The sequence below is a fragment of the Triticum aestivum genome, chromosome 3A (assembly GCF_018294505.1).
Source record: "Triticum aestivum cultivar Chinese Spring chromosome 3A, IWGSC CS RefSeq v2.1, whole genome shotgun sequence".
NCBI lineage: Eukaryota > Viridiplantae > Streptophyta > Magnoliopsida > Poales > Poaceae > Triticum > Triticum aestivum.
Window position 1 is genome coordinate 388,749,887 of NC_057800.1, and position 20,511 is coordinate 388,770,397.

General features: G+C 43.7%; 1 protein-coding gene across 8 annotated transcripts; it reads left to right on the plus strand.

The window, feature by feature from the left end:
- The first annotated feature begins 9,470 nt into the window (after positions 1–9,470).
- Positions 9,471–14,392, plus strand: LOC123061371 (splicing factor YJU2). Of its 8 annotated transcripts, none has more exons than XR_006428959.1 (8): positions 9,471–9,804; positions 10,386–10,535; positions 10,629–10,763; positions 10,878–10,943; positions 11,109–11,174; positions 11,279–11,364; positions 12,080–12,161; positions 14,139–14,380. XR_006428959.1 is itself a non-coding variant. In XM_044484450.1 (8 exons), exons 1-8 carry the CDS (start codon positions 9,607–9,609, stop codon positions 14,201–14,203), a joined length of 858 nt encoding a protein of 285 aa, XP_044340385.1. In that variant the 5' UTR covers positions 9,471–9,606; the 3' UTR covers positions 14,204–14,392. The 8 variants fall into 8 exon arrangements, 5 of the variants coding, with proteins under 5 accessions (XP_044340385.1, XP_044340386.1, XP_044340387.1 ...); XR_006428961.1 differs by lacking the exon at positions 14,139–14,380 and adding an exon at positions 12,422–12,801; XR_006428960.1 differs by lacking the exon at positions 14,139–14,380 and adding an exon at positions 12,471–12,801.
- The last annotated feature ends 6,119 nt before the right edge of the window (positions 14,393–20,511 follow it).

Genomic DNA, 20,511 nt, shown 5'->3' on the forward strand with positions numbered 1-20,511 from the left:
CCAGTATACCAACAATGAAATTACTCACTCCCGGTGGTGATCATCATGAGTTTGTTGATGAAGAAGGGTTGTTGATGATGACGACAACGATTTACCCTCCCTGGAGCCCCGAACGGACTCCAGATCAGGCCTCCCTATGATGAACATGAGGAGGTGGCGGCTCCATATTGTAAAACACGACGAAACTTTCTTTTTATTTTTTCTTGGGAATACGGTACATGTAGGCTTGTATATAGGTCAAACGGAGGCTCAAGGGGCCCACGAGCTCACATGGCGCGCTCTAGGGGGCGCCCCCTGAGCTTGTAGCTCCGTGGTGGCCCCCTTTGGTAGTTATTTACGCTAGTATTTTTATCTATTCCAAAATTATTCTTTGTAAAAATTCGTCCAATTCAGAGAATATTTTTTTGCACAAAAACAACACCAAAGTAGTTCTACTGAAAATAGTGTCAGTTCGGGTTAGATTCACTCAAATCATGCAAATTAGAGTTCAAAACAAGAGCAAAAGTGTTTGGAAAAGTAGATATGTTGGAGACGTATCAACTCCCCCAATCTTAACTCATTTCTTGTCCTTAAGCAATTTAGTTGACAACCTGAAAGTGACAAAGAAAAAGTTTTACAAACTATTTTGTTTTGTTGCTGTATATAAGCTTAAATAGTAATCAAGTTTTCAGCAAAGATCATGAACCAACCACATATATGATAACATTTAGAATTCATATCTATTCATGTCAATGGCATAATGAACTAGCGAGCAATAATACTATATCTCAAATACTAGCACTTTGTCAAAATAATCATGATCCAATATGATAGAATGGTATCTCGCTAGCCCTTTTTTAGACCACAAAACATAAATGAGAGCATCTGTGAAGTTCAAGCAGAGAATAAACATTGTAATTCAGGGTAGAAGACATTCATTCATGCTCACACCCAACATTAATTAGACTGAATGTGTGTTAAACTAAGAATGACAATAGTGCTCTTAGGATTGGTGTTTGAATGAGAAGGTGAGGATACAACAATAAAAGTAAATAGATAGGACCTTCGCAGAAGGAAGCAAGGATTTTCTTATGTGCCAGAGCTCATCGTTTTAAAACAGAGATGAATTGCATTTTGAGTGGTGTACTTTTCAGACCGTAGTTTACAATAGAGATTACAATATCTTCCATGCTAAACATGTTAAATGGCAATCCCCATGCAAAAAGTTTTACTCCCTTTACAATAGAGATTACAATATCTTCCATGCTAAACATGTTAAATGGCAATCCCCATGCAAAAAGTTTTACTCCCCCTCCACCATACGAACACAAACCATGGCTTGCTGGATCCAAGGTGCCTGCAAACAATCAACTGTCTGGGAGGGAGTGTTTTTATAAAGTAAAGCAGGACTAGGCATCTCGTTACCAGCCTTCCTCGAGATTGACGAGCGAATAAACTCTCATCGCGAGTTAAACACACTTAGCATGGAAGATATTGATCCCCCAATCGCTCCATGAGCTTTGGGGCACACAAAACAAATGTTTATTTGAAGGCTTAGAGATGGCACATGCAAATTTAGTTGGAACAACAGGGTAATACTATATATAGGTAGATATGGTGCACTCTTATGGCAAAACTTTATTTTAGAAATTTGGATGCACAAGCAGTATTTTCGCTTAGTAGAGGGGAAGACTAGCAAGTAGATTGGGAAGCGACCAACTAGAGAGCGGCAACAGTCATAATCATGCATTTTGAATAATTAAAATTGAACGCGAGCATGCGGAGGATATAAAACACTCTGAACATAAATATCATAGAGGCAATATTGGATTTAAATGAATTACATGTGTTGACATGTGCCAAATCAAGTCACTTGAGTTCTTCAGAGGAGGATACCGTCCTACCATACCGCATCATAGTCATTTTAATGCATGTTGACACAGAAGACACCATATTATACACTTCTAACTACTTAAGCATGGCATAAGCAACTATAATCTCTAATTGTTATCACACACATGTTTACTCACAATAGGTTGAATTGGGACTACTAAGTTAAACATATTTACAAAAACAAAAACAACTAGAGTTCATACCGGCTTTTCTTCGTCACCATCACGTCATCAAATCATCGTCATTATTGACTTTTACTTGCATGATCAAATGATGTGGAAATTATAATAGTGCAAGTGTGTCGTGGACTAAGCTAAAATTTGGAAACACTTTATACACATGAGATGGCAAGGAAATGTTTGGCCTTTCATTAGATCGACAATTACAACACATATGAGCCATTTGGAAATTCTTACAAAGTCTTTTCCTTATGACAAATCAAGAAAAGAAATTCAGAGAAACACACTGAAATAATTTTAGAGTTTTTAGTTTTTCTAAAAAAAAGCAAATGAAAGAAGAACAAGGAGAAGCAAGGAAAAATGTTTACACCGAGGGTCTCCCAACAAACACAAAAGAAGAAACGAGAAATATTTTTGGGTTTTATTTTAATATCACGAACTAACTAAAAGTAAACGATAAAGATAAAAAGAAGCGAGAAACATTTTTTGGATTTTTGAAAGTTTTTCAAACACACAAAAGAGACAAATAAAAGCGAGCACGAATAAAAAAAGAAAACGGTGAACGCCGACAGGTGTAAGGAATGTGTGATACATGAATGAAATGTCGGTGAGAATACGTACTCCCCAAGCTTAAGCTTTTGGCTTAACTTGGTCTATGGCCACTGTTAATCTCGGTAAAACTCATAATGATAGCCGGGGTTAGCTACCAGTGCGGCAACCACTGCCTAGTGAGCGGCTTCACTCCAACGAGCGGCTTCATGCGTTGCCCTGGCCTCCTCCAAATATATATAATACCTCTGTTTGTCCTGAAAATTAAATAGAGAAGGGTCAGACAAAGTAATTGGTACAACACCACTGATATCAAAGGTTAGCCTGTACTGATATTCCCGACTCCCTCAAGCAATAGATTTATGACGTTGGGTAGCCTCATAATCCAACTAAGAGGCAACTCCGAATCATTGTCTCTAATAGGTACACCAAGATGAGCAGGTACACAAGTGTCATAGATTCCTGTAACGCCCGGATAATCTTGCTACAGTAATCCCACGCTAATCATGGCACGTCATCCCGATTACTGTTGCTATCCTCGCAATAATTCGAAACCGTTCAAATTCAAAATTCAAATTGATGAAAACAATAAAAGTTTTCAAAATTTAAAATAAAATTGTTCGGTGGTTGACGAATATTACAAAGGTAATTATAGTGCAACAGACATATTTTTATAAAATGGCTAAATGGATTAAATGATTTAAACAGAAAAGAAATAATAAAAGAAAATACAAAAGGAAAGAAAAACAGAAAACCAAAAAGAAAAAAAAACAAAAGGAGGGAAGCCCCCCCCCTGCTGGACCGCGGCCCAGCTGGCCATCGGGCCAACCAGGCCGGCCCAGGTCGGCCCCCCCCCCCACTCCTCTCCCTTATCCACTCCTACCCCCCCCCACTACCCACCGACAGCCCCCACTTCCCCCCCCCCGAAATATCCCCCCCCCTCTCTCTCCCCCGATCTGGATCGGGAGGAGACCACCGCCCCGTCGCCGTCGGACGCCCCCCCGCCCTCCTCCTCGCCGGTCGTCCTCGACCTCCCCCGAGCCCACTGCCCCGAACCCCTACTCCGCGCCGTGAGCATCGCCCCTCTCTTCTCCCCCTCTGCTCCCGTCGCCGGATCCGGCCGCGCCCGCGTACCCCCCTCCCCTCGCGCCTCCTCCGCTCGGCCGGGGCCTCTCCCCCCCCCCCCCCGCCGCGCCAGGCTGTTCCGCCCCCGGCCCTCCCTCTCTCTTCCTCGCCCGCGACCGCGCGAGCCCCGCCGTGGCCGCGCACGCCGGCCCGCCGCTCGGAGGCCTCCCCTCCCTCGCCGGACCTCCCACACGGAGCTCCTCCTCGCCTCGGCACCGCTCGGGTAGCCCCGTGCCGGCCGCGCCCCTTATCGCCACCACCGAGCCACGGCTCCGGCGAGCACACCCGCGCCCGAGGGCCGCCGTCGCCGCCACGCTGGGTTGCGCACTGCTGCACCCCGTGCCTCCCCGTTCGCTCCCTGCTCATCCCGCTCCGGCAACGCCCACGCCTACCGGGCCCCGCCGCCGCCCTTGCCTGCTCGACACCGCCGCTCGCCGGTACGGGCCGGTCCTCCCCCGACCTCGTCGGCCCCGCCCCGGGCTGTCGTGCCTGTCGTCGCCCCGTGCGCCCTTGGGCGTGCGCCCGCTCGGGCTGGCGCCCGACGCCCATCTCCACCCCAGCACCCGTTAGCCCGAGCCGCTGTGGCCCCTTTGGCCCAATAACACAGGGGCCCACGCCCCTGAACTTTTAAAAAAAAAGGAATTAAAAAAAATAATATTTATTAAATAAATAAATAATAATTAAATTAATTAATTAATTAAGGAATTAATTAAGTTAATTAATCATAATTAGATTAACCTAATTAACTAATTAGTTTAATTAAACTGTAATTAGATTAACCTAAACCCTAATTAATTTAAATAGAGAATGACAGGTGGGTCCCACTGGACCCACATGTCAGGGTTGACTCAGTCAACCCCTGTTGACTGCTGACGTCAGCATGACATCATGCTGACGTCATAAATACATTTTTTCGAATTAATTAAATAAATAAATAAATTCCAAAATTGTTAAAATCTTTTAAAAATCATATCTTTTAATCCGTAACTCGGATTAAAATATTTTCAACATGAAAGTTGCTCAGAACGACGAGACGCTTTCGGGTGCGCAGTCCGTTCGTCCGCCACACACCCCTAACCTATCGAACTCGCAACTTTTCCCCTCCGGTTCATCTGTCCGAAAACACGAAATACCGGGAATACTTTCCCGGATGATTCCCCCCTTAACCAGTAACACCTCATACCACATTAGGGCACGCCTAGCATCGCTTCTTGACATGTCATGCATCGATATGCATCTGTTTACTTGGTATTCATTGTTTCTTCCCCCTCTTCTCTCCGGTAGACTACGAGACCGACGCTGCTGCTGCCCAGTTCGACTACGGAGTTGACGACCCCTCTCTCTTGCCAGAGCAACCAGGCAAGCCCCCCCCCTTGATCACCAGATATCGCCTATTCTACTCTATACTGCTTGCATTAGAGTAGTGTAGCATGTTACCGCTTTCCGTTAATCCTATTCTGATGCATAGCCTGTCATTGTTGCTACAGTCGTTGATACCCTACCTGCAATCCTAAATGCTTAGTATAGGATGCTAGTTTATCATCATTGGCCCTACGTTCTTGTTAGTCTGCCTTGCTATACTATTGGGCCGTGATCACTCGGGAGGTGATCACGGGTATATACTATACATACATACATACTATACAGATGGTGACTAAAGTCGGGTCAGCTCGAAGAGTACCCGCGAGTGATTCACGGATTGGGGGCTGAAAGGACCTTTGTCCCGACGGCCCTCTGTGTGGATCTTTGTGGCGGAGCGACAGGGCAGGTTGAGACCGCCTAGGAGAGAGGTGGGCCTGGCCCTGTTCGGCGTTCGCGGACACTTAACACGCTTAACGAGATCTTGGTATTTGATCTGAGTTGGCTACGAGCCTATACGCACTAACCATCTACGTGGGAGTAGTTATGGGTATCCCGACGTCGTGGTATCAGCCGAAGCACTTCAGACGTCAGCGACGGAGCGGCGCGCGCCGAATTGGACTGGAACGCCACTAGGCTAGGTCTGCTTTCGGCCGCCCTCGCAACATGCAGGTGTGCTATGGGCGATGGGCCCAGACCCCTGTGCGCTTAGGTTTAGACCGGCGTGCTGGCCTCTCTGTTGTGCCTAGGTGGGGCTGCGACGTGTTGATCTTCCGAGGCCGGGCATGACCCAGGAAAGTGTGTCCGGCCAAATGGGATCAAGCGTGTTGGGTTATGTGGTGCACCCCTGCAGGGAAGTTAATCTATTCGAATAGCCGTGATCTTCGGTAACAGGACGACTTGGAGTTGTACCTTGACCTTATGACAACTAGAACCGGATACTTAATAAAACACACCCTTCCAAGTGCCAGATACAACCGGTGGTCGCTCTCCCTCAGGGATACGAGGGGAGGATCGCCGGGTAGGATATGCTATGCGATGCTACTTGGAGGACTTCGACCTACCCTCTTCTGCCTGTTGCAAGACGAAGGTGACCAGAAGCGTAGTCTTCGATAGGACTAGCTATCCCCCTCTTATTCTGGCATTCTGCAGTTCAGTCCACTGATATGGCCCTTTACACATATACCCATGCATATGTAGTGTAGCTCCTTGCTTGCGAGTACTTTGGATGAGTACTCACGGTTGCTTTCTCCCCCCCTTTTTTTCCCCTTTCCTTTCTTTCTGGTTGTCGCAACCAGATGCTGGAGCCCTGGAGCCAGACGCCACCGTCGACGACGACCCCTACCACACTGGAGGTGCCTACTACTACGTGCAGCCCGCTGACGACGACCAGGAGTAGTTTAGGAGGATCCCAGGCAGGAGGCATGCGCCTCTTTCGATCTGTATCCCAGTTTGTGCTAGCCTTCTTAAGGCAAACTTGTTTAACTTATGACTGTACTCAGATATTGTTGCTTCCGCTGACTCGTCTATGATCGAGCACTTGTATTCGAGCCCTCGAGGCCCCTGGCTTGTATTATGATGCTTGTATGACTTATTTTATTTGTAGAGTTGTGTTGTGATATCTTCCCGTGAGTCCCTGATCTTGATCGTACACATTTGCGTGCATGATTAGTGTACGATTGAATCGGGGGCGTCACAATTCCTCCATAGAAATCACCATCCAAAGCATTTCTACTCAAACACCGTGTAAATATTGCCCCAAATTAAAAAAATTATCAACAAGCACGGTGCATTTAAGGATGCTTAAATCAGGAGCATAAGTGGTACCGAGGTCATGTTTACCGGTTAAACATCTTTCTATGAATAATACAAAGTAATGAATAGCAGGAAAATGTATGCTTTCAACCCTACCCCGAGTTACTCCTCTAGTTTCTCCATGACAAATGCTCCTAATAAATTCTTCATAATTAGCCTTACGGGACTCCTCACATGTACCCCGGAAGGGATTTTGAAGCAAACATCACGAAGAGTCATACTAAATGGTCTATCACAAAGGTTGAAAACAACACAAGATACGATACGATGAGGCACATACTTGAAATGTCGCACAAAAATAGTGAGATGATGGTATTGGGCACACTTATCTGCGAGAAAATCGGTTAACCGGACATTTTCAATGAATATGTCGAACTCTTCCTTGATGCCGCCATCAACCATGACAGTCTCACATGGCCATTGACAAGCTTTCACATTGGCTGCCCGCAGAGAGCCTTCCCCGGGCTCATGGTATGCGGGTCTTGCCGCGCTCTGGCTTGAAGAGCCTCCCGAAAACACCTTCCTAAGCATCTTTCTTTTTCTGAATTTTTTTAGACAACTAATAGAAAGTGGACAAAACTTAACAAAATCGATAACAACTATTCCCATAAGTATCTAGAGGTTATATCATGCATTGAAACTACATATGACCAAGCTTTTAAATCTAGATCGATATGACCGATTTATAGGCCGATATATCAGTTTTGTGGCTCTACGGATATAAATATAACGTATCATTTTGTAAATATTATTTTCACACATATCATCCGAGATGACCAATATCTGACCCGATGTGCCTGCTGATATAGACCAGTATGAACACAATTATTTATTAGGAAGAAGTGGTAAAAATATTACATATTTACAACTTCATCGTATTATTAAAGTCATGGATAATGTTTCGTAGAACACATATATAACGTATTGCTCTTAATCTTAGAGTGATGATTTTGTGAATCTATCTTAAGTAGTTTATTAATTAATAAATTCATAAACTAGGAATTTAAATTTGTTACACTAGAATGTTGATACCATACATTTTGTTTCTACTAAAAAGACATTTGTGAACAAGAATATTGGGAAAAAATGTAATTATATTCCCTTCGATATATTTACATATTGTCCGGTATATCATCCGATATCTGACATTCAATATGTTCAAGCCAAACCGATACGAACCCGATATACGATATTTTTTTTGAACGGTGGTGTGCATGTGGGTGAGGGCGGGGTGTTGATGCTAGATTGCGTCATCCCACGTTGGCTGATTTTCGTCTCCAGCTATCTTCGTGTTGATTTAGTTTTCACTGCCGCATGCGTCATGCCTTCATTCTGTGTTTGACCCGGTCTGACCCGTTGAAAACGGCCGATTCATATGTTGTTTTTAGCGAGCCACGCCCTGAGTGCTTTAAGGTTGCGTGTCTCCGTGTAATACCAAACACGTTTTTCTTACACTCAAAGATATGGGTGCTTGCCACCAGAGAATAAACATATATCTATATATATGCCTAATAATAAATGAGTTATTGCTTCTGGCGGTATGTAAATGAAATTGCTCTCAAAGTTACAAAATATTACCCACTGATGACATCTATAATCTATAAGTAATAAAAAAACGTTTCACACAGAGTAATTCCCGTCTGGGCCTGCCCATGAAGGAACCTTCTATACTACGCTCTGCACGCTGGGAAAAGACACAACGCGTTTGTTTGGGCCGGCCTGTGTCCGGACGGTCTATTTTTAAATTTCGTTTTCCTTTTCAGTCTTCGTTATTTTATTTAAATAATATGGAGCTTCAAAAAAGTTCCGTTTTTTTAAACGAGAATTTTCGAATAAAATTTTAATAATTCATATTTTTTTGTGTATTTAGAAAATGTTCACGATTTTTCAAAAATGGTCGCATATTCAAAAAATGTTCTCAATTTTAATTTTTTTTTGTGAAATCAATAAATGTTCCAGATTTTTTAAAAAGTTCGTGTATTAAAAGATATCCATGGATTGCAAAATATCCTAAAAATTCAAAAACTGTTCGTGACTTACAAAATAGTTTATTGATTCATAAAATGTTCGCTGATTCAAAAAATGATCATGCATTTCAAAAAATATTTGTTAAATTTAAAAATATTCATGCATTTCAAATATTGTTGCACAAATTTCTTTTAAAAAAATGTTCGTTGATTCTTGAAATATTCCCCTATTCAAGAAAAATGATTTAAAAATGTTCACAATTTTAATAAAATGTTTGCAAATATTATAAATTTTTATTAATTCAAAATATTCATGATTTTAGAAAAAAAGAAAATCTGTAAAAATATTCGTGTATTTGAAAATTGTTCACGATTTCAGATATGTTCAAGAGTATAAAAAAATGTTCATGATTTTTTTCTTAACAAAAATGATAGTGATATTGTATCTCGGTGATGCAACAAACTGTGGTCAGGGCCATTGAAGATTATGATTTTTCTTTATTCCATTTGCGTTTTGCTAGTATTATTTCAGCTCTAAAATAAATAAATATTTATACGTTGATCTTTTTTTTTAAGAAATTTATACGTTGATAATATCCTTGGTTGTCATCACGACGAAACGGGCGCAACCCAAACTCGCCGCCTTTGCGACCCGCCGCCCCCGAAACGACCGACCCGCTCCTCGCTCCTCTCCGGCGTGTCCAACCTACTGCTCCGGCTAGCTTTCCGGCGGCGGCGCGATGGGTGAGCGGAAGGTGCTGAACAAGTACTACCCGCCGGACTTCGACCCGGCGAAGATCCCGCGGCGGAAGCAGCCTAAGAACCAGCAGATCAAGGTGCGCATGATGCATCCCATGAGCATCCGGTGTGGCACCTGCGGCACCTACATCTACAAGGGCACCAAATTCAACTCGCGCAAGGAGGACTGCATCGGCGAGGTACGCACGCGCCCCCGCCCGTCCGTTTGTCGTGATACCTAGGCTTAGTTATTTAACCCTAGCGTCGTGGTGGGCTCGAATTGCACAAATTGAGTCGATTGACGCTCCAATTTGTGAACGGTACTATCAATTTTAACGTACTGTTTGCCCGTTGATGCTTGTTCCAGTCTGTGCAGAACCAAACAGCTATAATTCAGTGATCCGAGTTGTAGAGCTATTGCTAGTGAAACAAACTACTCAAATCAAATTGTCTGCCTTCATTTTTAATAATCTTCATCGGCATGCAGCACAAAGTTCATGGGCACATTCAAAGTTAATAACTCACATTTCATCTTGAAGTGCCCTGCACTATATTATTGCTGTAATGCAGTTTAACTGTTATTCCAAGAGTGTCGAGTCGAATTTACAACCATTACTGGAATCTGGGTTTCATCACTATAGGGGGATCATTATCTTCTATGATGTTATCCATGGCATGGAATTCTTGAATTCTATATCCATATTGACGATGCATATTTTCTTTATTGATATTGATACAATTGAAATCCATGCTAATGTGATTATTTTTCTTCTATGTGCAGACATACTTGGGCATACAAATTTTTAGATTTTACTTCAAGTGTACTAGGTGCTCAGCTGAGATTACCTTCAAAACAGACCCCCAGAATTCAGACTACACGGTGGAATCTGGGGCTAGTCGTAATTTTGAACCTTGGCGTGAAGAGGATGAGGTGAGTGATATATGGAAAATTCTGAGCACAGCTTTTATCTTTCGACCAGCTTGAGCTTCAATTAAATCATGGGGATTTATTTCCATTGTTCAGGTTGTGGATAAAGAGAAGAGGAAGCGAGAAGCAGAGGAGATGGGCGATGCAATGAGAGCACTGGAGAACAGAGCAATGGATTCAAAGCAAGACATGGACATACTTGCTGCTTTAGAAGAGATGCGGTCGATGAAGGTATGATCTGGGCATCTTGCCAATCTCTTAAGTTCAGTTAACCTGTACTTGTACATGCACATGAAATTTTGACTTTACTGACTACTGACATCCTTTTATTGTGCTGTTTACCAGTCTAGACATGCTGGAGTCTCCGTTGACCAGATGCTTGAAATTTTGAAGCATTCCGCTCATCAAAAGGCAAGATCTCACAAACTTTGTTTTCTGTATAATTGATAAAAGTTTCACGTGTAGCGTTTCACATTGGGTAATATGTAGGTTATTTTGCTTATGGCATGGTGGTCCTGTGGTATCATTTTATTAAAATATTTTCTCTAATAATGGCCATTTTGTGTGTGGTTACAGGAGGAAAAAACAGTAGCAGAACTAGATGAAGAAGACGAAGAACTCATCAAATCAATCACTTTCAGAGTAATCCTCTATGTCAACTTTCATATGTACCTGCACGTGCAAACTTGTATTTGAATTTTTTTTTCTAACCCTGTCATACTGTTGGTTATTGCATAACTCGAAAGATTATGTTAAACGGATCGAAGACGATGACGATGACGACGATGATGACAATTTTGGTATACCAGGACAGTCAAGTGTCACGTCAAAGGTACTTGTCTAACTTTTTTTTTTCTTCATTTTCTTTTCTGTTTCTATTTCATATTGTATGTTCTGTGGCCTTAAGTATTGATTGTTGAAAGACCACTGTAGACCATTAGCTTGAGTTTAATTTGTTATTTCGAAACTAGCTGACCTGATAAAGCAGCCATCAGTTACAACATCAAAACATGTCACTTATCATTTTTGCGTACTTACTCTATTTGAAGGATTTTGACATTCCTCTTCTTGATATGAAAACTGTAAATATGCAGCTTTTATATAGATTTGTTCAAAGTGTAAGCTAGCTAATGACTGAACTTGAAATTGCCAAAATTATCGTCTTCTGTGAAGTGTTTGTTGTAGTTTCTCTAGGACGCTTTCAGTTTTGCATTAGATATAGCAACAGTTGAGATTAACGGAGGAAGACATTTTGAACTCAAATCCTCTTACAAGAGTAAATGCTGGTCATTGAGCAATGTGTAGTATAGAACTTATATCAAACATTGTCATAAATCTAATGGTGTTATGGTCTTATGGTCTTATGGAGTAGCCCTCATTGAGTCATTGTAGCAATTTCTATGGAAGATATTATGCAGTTTTTCTATGCAGAGGATATTGCTTACTTCTCCCCGTGCCATGAGTATGCTCATGTATTTGCAGTTTTCAGTTCGACGTCTCTTGAACTTGTTTGTTTAGTGAACTGACAGTTCCTACTTTTTATGCAGATTAATGGATCATCTGAATCAATGACGAATCCTACAGATGTCTTGACCAAAGCTAATGGACCTGAGAGTGCCAATAAAGAAGGTAGACACTCATATGCACTCACCTTGTTTTTTCACTGTATCACTAATATTGTTAAGGGCACATGCAGAATCCGAGAATTCCATATTTTAGAACTTGCTATTTCAATGTTTATGCGCTGACCTTGATCCTGTTTCACATATCACGCAGCCTATTTTGGCCATCACTATATTTTATCATGGATTACCAACGTCAACCTTGTTTTATGTCGCTATTTGCCTCTATTTTTACTTGTGTTATTTTCTTTTTATGTGATCAAACAGTGTTCCGTTTTGAAAACAAATGTGTTGCTTACATTTAAACATTTACAAGCCTCCTAGGAAGCGGTTACAACTCTGAACACTAGTCAATGGACATCGGTTACAAGCCTCCTAGGAGACGGTTACAACTCTGAACGCTAGTCAATGGACTAACACGGATGTGTTAGTCTAAGTCTGTAAATTGTCTTCTCTTGCAAAATCTCTGCTGCCAACTTTTAGTCCGCCGTGTTGAAAACCTATGGCAACTAGTAATAGTTTAGACTACAGATAGAGTTGTGTTTGGGATACATTTGTAACATTAACAAATTCAGATTTTGTTCAAAATTGATATTTTTCTAATTTTTGTTTTAAAATTGAGATTATGGATGCATCACTGCCATCTCTATTAATGTCTTTGTCCTATGACCGCGAGTCGATTTTTCTGTGCAATTTTTCTCTTCGACATCAGATTGCATCACAGGGGCAGCAGAGAGAGCACCAACAGTCACCCCAAACCCCCTGCGACGGAGGAGCAGCCAAGGCACGAAGGCAAACTGTCTACTCCCTCCGTTCTAAATTACTTGTTTTACATTTGTCTAGATATAGAGGTATCTAGCACTAAAATAAGTCTAGATACATCCATATCTAGACAAATCTAAGACAAGTAATTCGGAACGGAGGGAGTACATGGCAACGCTGATCCGTCGGCAGCCTCCCACGCCACAACACGCATCCTCGCTACGACACTGAGGGCATCGGAGAGGGAGGGGGCACGCCCTTTAAAGACCACGGCAATGAGACAGACCACCGCATTTCGGTGCTTCCATCAATGAGACAGACCACGGCACTCCGATGCTTCCATCAATGAGATATCAAAAGAGATGCCGATCGTGAACAGAAGTCTGACCCCACAATCACGCTGGCAAACAGGCAACCCAAGACAAAGTGGTCCACCGGCTTGGGGGTCGAGGGACAGAGGCGGCAGCCTGCCTCGATGATCGTCTTCCGTAGCGGGATCTCCCGTGTTGATGCGGGCGAGCACGAGCGGCCAGCCGAAGAATTTGACTCTCAACAGCGCATCCGCTGAGCCGCACAAGAGCGTCCATGCTGCTAGTAGAGGGCTACTCGTGGAGAGGTCATTGTGAGGAGCCGAGCCGAGCATGAGCCGACGCTCGTCATCATGACGCACCGCAAACACCCAGCTCAGCTGGTGGAGCAGGAAGGCACACTGCCTCGTCCCAGACTAGATGAGTTGAGGCACCAGCGCGCCCATCCAACTCGTGTGTTTGGACATGTCAAGCTGTAGCATTAATCACTCACCTGTGTCCAGCATCGTAGGGACTCTTTTCAGAGGATGGGCGGGGCGCATTGGATGAGCATCTGCTTCGCTACTTGACCGAAAGGAACATCAATCTATATCTTCATCTATGAAGCACCGATACGACGACACTGACACATCAATACGAGTACGAGGATACGAGACACGACAATATGTGCTTGCGACGGCGACCAGATGGCCGTTATGCTGCAACCTGCCAAACGCAAGCTGTGCGAGGCAATTTGCTCTCCGCTCGTGCGTGGATGGAGGGTTAGCTGCGCCTGGCAGAGAGGGTGCAAGATGAAGACAACGCGAGGAGCACCTTTCAACGGTCTTGTGGTTGGATGGTTAGGAGGACGGTGGTATCCCCAGCCCATCGAGGTTCAAATCCTGATGCTCGTGTTTATCTTGGATTTATTTCAGGATTTTCGGCGATGTACATTTCGTGGGAGGAGACGTTCCCGTTGACTACGAGGCGCCTACGGTGACTCCGTAAAATCTTAAGATGATATGTCGGTTCAGTCTCTTGGAGATACTCATAGGGGTAGGATATGTGTGTGTGTTCATAGGGGTGAGTGTATGCATGCATATATGAGCGCTTGCGGCTGTATTGTGTTAAAAACGGCTACCCTTTGTAACACCTACGATGCGGCTATATCTCCCACGTGTCGGAGCACGACTTAGAGGCATAACCGCATAGTAGGCATGCCGCAAGAGGGGTAATCTTTACGCATCCCATGTACTGAATATGAAAGGGATAAAGAGTTGGCTTACAATCGCCACTTCAAACAATACATAAATATATCATACAACATTCAGAATACAATCAAGGTCCGACTACGGAACCAAAATAAAGAAAAGATAACCCCAATTGCTAGATCCCCGATCGACCCAACTGGGCCCCACTACTGATCAAAAGGAAATGAAACACAACAACGAAAAGGTCTTCATCGAGCTCCCACTTGAGCTCGGTTGCGTCATCTGCACTGGTTTCATCGGCACCTGCAAACTGGTTTTGGAAGTAACTGTGAGTCACGGGGACTCAGCAATCTCACACCCTCGCGATCAAGACTATTTAAGCTTAAGGGTAGGAAAAGGTAGTGAGGTGGAGTTGCAGCAAGCACTAGCATATATGGTGGCTAACTTACGCAAATGAGAGCGAGAAGAGAAGCAAAGCAACGGTCGTGAAGCTAGAAGTGATCACAATCCTGAAACTACTTACGCACAAACATAACTCCAAAGCCGTGTTCACTTCCCGGACTCCGCCGAGAAGAGACCACCACAGCTACACACGCGGTTGATTCATTTTAGTTAAGTCAAGTGTCAAGTTCTCTACAATCGGATATTAACAAATTCCCATCTGCCCATAACCGCGGGCATGGCTTTCGAAAGTTCAAAACCCTACAGGGGTGTCCCAACTTAGCCCATCACAAGCTCTCATGGTCAACGAAGGATATTCCTTCTCCCAGGAAGACCCGATCAGACTCGGAATCCCGGTTACAAGACATTTTGACAATGGTAAAACAAGACCAGCAAAGCCACCCGAATGTGCCGACAAATCCCGATAGGAGCTGCACATATCTCGTTCTCAGGGCACACCGGATGGGCAAGACGTCGGGTTGGCATAAACCCTGGTTGCCCAGGGGGCGCTGGACATCGCCCAGTTTGGACCAACACTCAGAGGAGCACTGGCCCGGGGGTTTAAAATAAAGATGACCCTTGAGTCTGCAGAACCCAAGGGAAAAAGGCTTAGGTGGCAAATGGTAAAACCAAGGTTGGGCCTTGCTGGAGGAGTTTTATTCAAGGCGAACTGTCAAGGGGTTCCCATTATAACCCAACTACGTAAGGAACGCAAAATGAAGGAACATAACACCGGTATGACGGGAACTAGGGCGGCAAGAGTGGAACAAAACACCAGGCATAAGGCCGAGCCTTCCACCCTTTACCAAGTATATAGGTGCATTAAAGTAAACAAGATATAATAGTAATGATATCCCAACAATATCCATGTTCCAACTGTTGGGTTTCGTAGTAATTTCAAAAAATTTCCTACGCGCATGCAAGATCATGGTGATGCATAGCAACGAGAGGGGAGAGTATGATCTACGTACCCTTGTAGATCGACAACGGAAGCGTTTGGTTGATGTAGTCGTACGTCTCCACGGCCCGACCGATCAAGCACCGAAACTACGGCACCTCCGAGTTCTAGCACACGTTCAGCTCGATGACGATCCCCGGACTCCGATCCAGCAAAGTGTCGGGGAAGAGTTCCGTCAGCACGACGGCGTGGTGACGATCTTGATGTACTACCGTCGCAGGGCTTCGCCTAAGCACCGCTACAATATTATCGAGGACTATGGTGGAAGGGGGCACCGCACACGGCTAAGAATATGATCACGTGGATCAACTTGTGTCTCTAGGGGTGCCCCTGCCTCCGTATATAAAGGTTCAAGGGAGGGGGGCCGGCCGGCCAAGGTGTGGCGCGCCAGGAGGAGTCCTACTCCTTCTGGGAGTAGGACTCCCCCCTTTCCTAGTTGGAATAGGATTCGTGGAGGGGGGGGGGAAGAGGAGAGAGAGGAGGAAGGGGGGCCGGCCCCCTCTCCTTGTCCAATTCGGACCAAGGGGGGGAGGGGCGCGCGGCCCATCTCTGGCCACCTCTCCTCTCTTCCACTAAGGCCCACTAAGGCCCATATACCTCCCGGGGGTTCCGGTAACCTCCCGGTACTCCGGTAAAATCCCGATTTCACCCGGAACACTTCCGATATTCAAACATAGGCTTCCAATATATCAATCTTTATGTCTCGACCATTTCGAGACTCCTCGTCATGTCCGTGATCACATCCGGGACTCCGAACAACCTTCGGTACATCAAAATGCATAAACTCATAATATAACTGTCATCGTAACCTTAAGCGTGCGGACCCTACGGGTTCGAGAGCAATGTAGACATGACCGAGACACGTCTCCGGTCAATAACCAATAGCGGAACCTGGATGCTCATATTGGCTCCTACATATTCTATGAAGATCTTTTATCGGTCAGACCGCATAACAACATACGTTGTTCCCTTTGTCATCGGTATGTTACTTGCCCGAGATTCGATCGTCGGTATCCTATACCTAGTTCAATCTCGTTACCGGCAAGTCTCTTTACTCGTTCTGTAATACATCATCCCGCAACTAACTCATTAGTTGCAATGCTTGCAAGGCTTAAGTGATGTGCATTACCGAGAGGGCCCAGAGATACCTCTCCGACAATCGGAGTGACAAATCCTAATCTCGAAATACGCCAACCCAACATGTACCTTTGGAGACACCTGTAGAGCTCCTTTATAATCACCCAGTTACGTTGTGACGTTTGGTAGCACACAAAGTGTTCCTCTGGCAAACGGGAGTTGCATAATCTCATAGTCATAGGAACATGTATAAGTCATGAAGAAAGCAATAGCAACATACTAAACGATCGGGTGCTAAGCTAATGGAATGGGTCATGTCAATCAGATCATTCAACTAATGATGTGATCCCGTTAATCAAATAACAACTCTTTGTCCATGGTTAGGAAACATAACCATCTTTGATTAACGAGCTAGTCAAGTAGAGGCATACTAGTGACACTCTGTTTGTCTATGTATTCACACATGTATTATGTTTCCGGTTAATACAATTCTAGCATGAATAATAAACTTTTATCATGATATAAGGAAATAAATAATAACTTTATTATTGCCTCTAGGGCATATTTCCTTCAGTCTCCCACTTGCACTAGAGTCAATAATCTAGATTACACAGTAATGATTCTAACACCCATGGAGCCTTGGTGCTGATCATGTTTTGCTCGTGGAAGAGGCTTAGTCAACGGGTCTGCAACATTCAGATCCGTATGTATCTTGCAAATCTCTATGTCTCCCACCTGGACTAGATCCCGGATGGAATTGAAGCGTCTCTTGATGTGCTTGGTTCTCTTGTGAAATCTGGATTCCTTCGCCAAGGCAATTGCACCAGTATTGTCACAAAAGATTTTCATTGGACCCGATGCACTAGGTATGACACCTAGATCGGATATGAACTCCTTCATCCAGACTCCTTCATTCGCTGCTTCCGAAGCAGCTATGTATTCCGCTTCACACGTAGATCCCGCCACGACGCTCTGTTTAGAACTGCACCAACTGACAGCTCCACCGTTTAATGTAAACACGTATCCGGTTTGCGATTTAGAATCGTCCGGATCAGTGTCAAAGCTTGCATCAACGTAACCGTTTACGATGAGCTCTTTGTCACCTCCATATACGAGAAACATATCCTTAGTCCTTTTCAGGTACTTCAGGATGTTCTTGACCGCTGTCCAGTGATCCACTCCTGGATTACTTTGGTACCTCCCTGCTAGACTTATAGCAAGGCACACATCAGGTCTGGTACACAGCATTGCATACATGATAGAGCCTATGGCTGAAGCATAGGGAACATCTTTCATCTTCTCTCTATCTTCTGCAGTGGTCGGGCATTGAGTCCGACTCAACTTCACACCTTGTAACACAGGCAAGAACCCTTTCTTTGCTTGATCCATTTTGAACTTCTTCAAAATCTTGTCAAGGTATGTGCTTTGTGAAAGTCCAATTAAACGTCTTGATCTATCTCTATAGATCTTTATGCCTAATATGTAAGCAGCTTCACCGAGGTCTTTCATTGAAAAACTCTTATTCAAGTATCCCTTTATGCTATCCAGAAATTCTATATCATTTCCAATCAGTAATATGTCATCCACATATAATATCAGAAATGCTACAGAGCTCCCACTCACTTTCTTGTAAATACAGGCTTCTCCAAAAGTCTGTATAAAACCAAATGCTTTGATCACACTATCAAAGCGTTTATTCCAACTCCGAGAGGCTTGCACCAGTCCATAAATGGATCGCTGGAGCTTGCACACTTTGTTAGCTCCCTTTGGATCGACAAAACCTTCCGGTTGCATCATATACAACTCTTCTTCCAGAAATCCATTCAGGAATGCAGTTTTGACATCCATCTGCCAAATTTCATAATCATAAAATGCGGCAATTGCTAACATGATTCGGACAGACTTAAGCATCGCTACAGGTGAGAAGGTCTCATCGTAGTCAATCCCTTGAACTTGCCGAAACCCTTTTGCGACAAGTCGAGCTTTGTAGACAGTAATATTACCGTCGGCGTCAGTCTTCTTCTTGAAGATCCATTTATTCTCAATTGCTTGCCGATCATTGGGCAAGTCAACCAAAGTCCATACTTTGTTCTCATACATGGATCCCATCTCAGATTTCATGGCTTCAAGCCATTTTGCGGAATCTGGGCTCACCATCGCTTCTTCATAGTTCGTAGGTTCATCATGATCTAGTAGCATGACTTCCAGAATAGGATTACCGTACCACTCTGGTGCGGATCTCACTCTGGTTGATCTACGAGGTTCAGTAGTATCTTGTTCTGAAGTTTCATGATCATTATCATTAGCTTCCTCACTAATTGGTGTAGGTGTCACAGAAACAGTTTTCTGTGATGCACTACTTTCCAATAAGGGAGCAGGTACAGTTACCTCGTCAAGTTCTACTTTCCTCCCACTCACTTCTTTCGAGAGAAACTCCTTCTCCAGAAAGTTTCCGAACTTAGCAACAAAAGTCTTGCCTTCGGATCTGTGATAGAAGGTGTATCCAATAGTCTCCTTTGGATATCCTATGAAGACACATTTCTCCGATTTGGGTTCGAGCTTATCAGGTTGAAGCTTTTTCACATAAGCATCGCAGCCCCAAACTTTCAGAAACGACAACTTTGGTTTCTTGCCAAACCATAGTTCATAAGGCGTCGTCTCAACGGATTTTGATGGTGCCCTATTTAACGTGAATGCGGCCGTCTCCAAAGCATAACCCCAAAACGATAGCGGTAAATCAGTAAGAGACATCATAGATCGCACCATATCTAGTAAAGTACGATTACGACGTTCGGACACACCATTACGCTGTGGTGTTCCGGGTGGCGTGAGTTGCGAAACTATTCCGCATTGTTTCAAATGTACACCAAACTCGTAACTCAAATATTCTCCTCCACGATCAGATCGTAGAAACTTTATTTTCTTGTTACGATGATTTTCAACTTCACTCTGAAATTCTTTGAACTTTTCAAACGTTTCAGACTTATGTTTCATTAAGTAGATATACCCATATCTGCTTAAATCATCTGTGAAGGTGAGAAAATAACGATATCCGCCACGAGCCTCAATATTCATCGGACCACATACATCTGTATGTATGATTTCCAACAAATCTGTTGCTCTCTCCATAGTACCGGAGAACGGCGTTTTAGTCATCTTGCCCATGAGGCACGGTTCGCAAGTACCAAGTGATTCATAATCAAGTGGTTCCAAAAGTCCATCAGTATGGAGTTTCTTCATGCGCTTTACACCGATATGACCTAAACGGCAGTGCCACAAATAAGTTGCACTATCATTATCAACTCTGCATCTTTTGGTTTCAACATTATGAATATGTGTGTTACTACTATCGAGATTCAATAAGAATAGACCACTCTTCAGGGGTGCATGACCATAAAAGATATTACTCATATAAATAGAACAACCATTATTCTCTGATTTAAATGAATAACCGTCTCGCATCAAACAAGATCCAGATATAATGTTCATGCTTAACGCTGGCACCAAATAACAATTATTTAGGTCTAATATTAATCCCGAAGGTAGATGTAGAGGTAGCGTGCCGACCGCGATCACATCGACTTTGGAACCGTTTCCCACGCGCATCGTCACCTCGTCCTT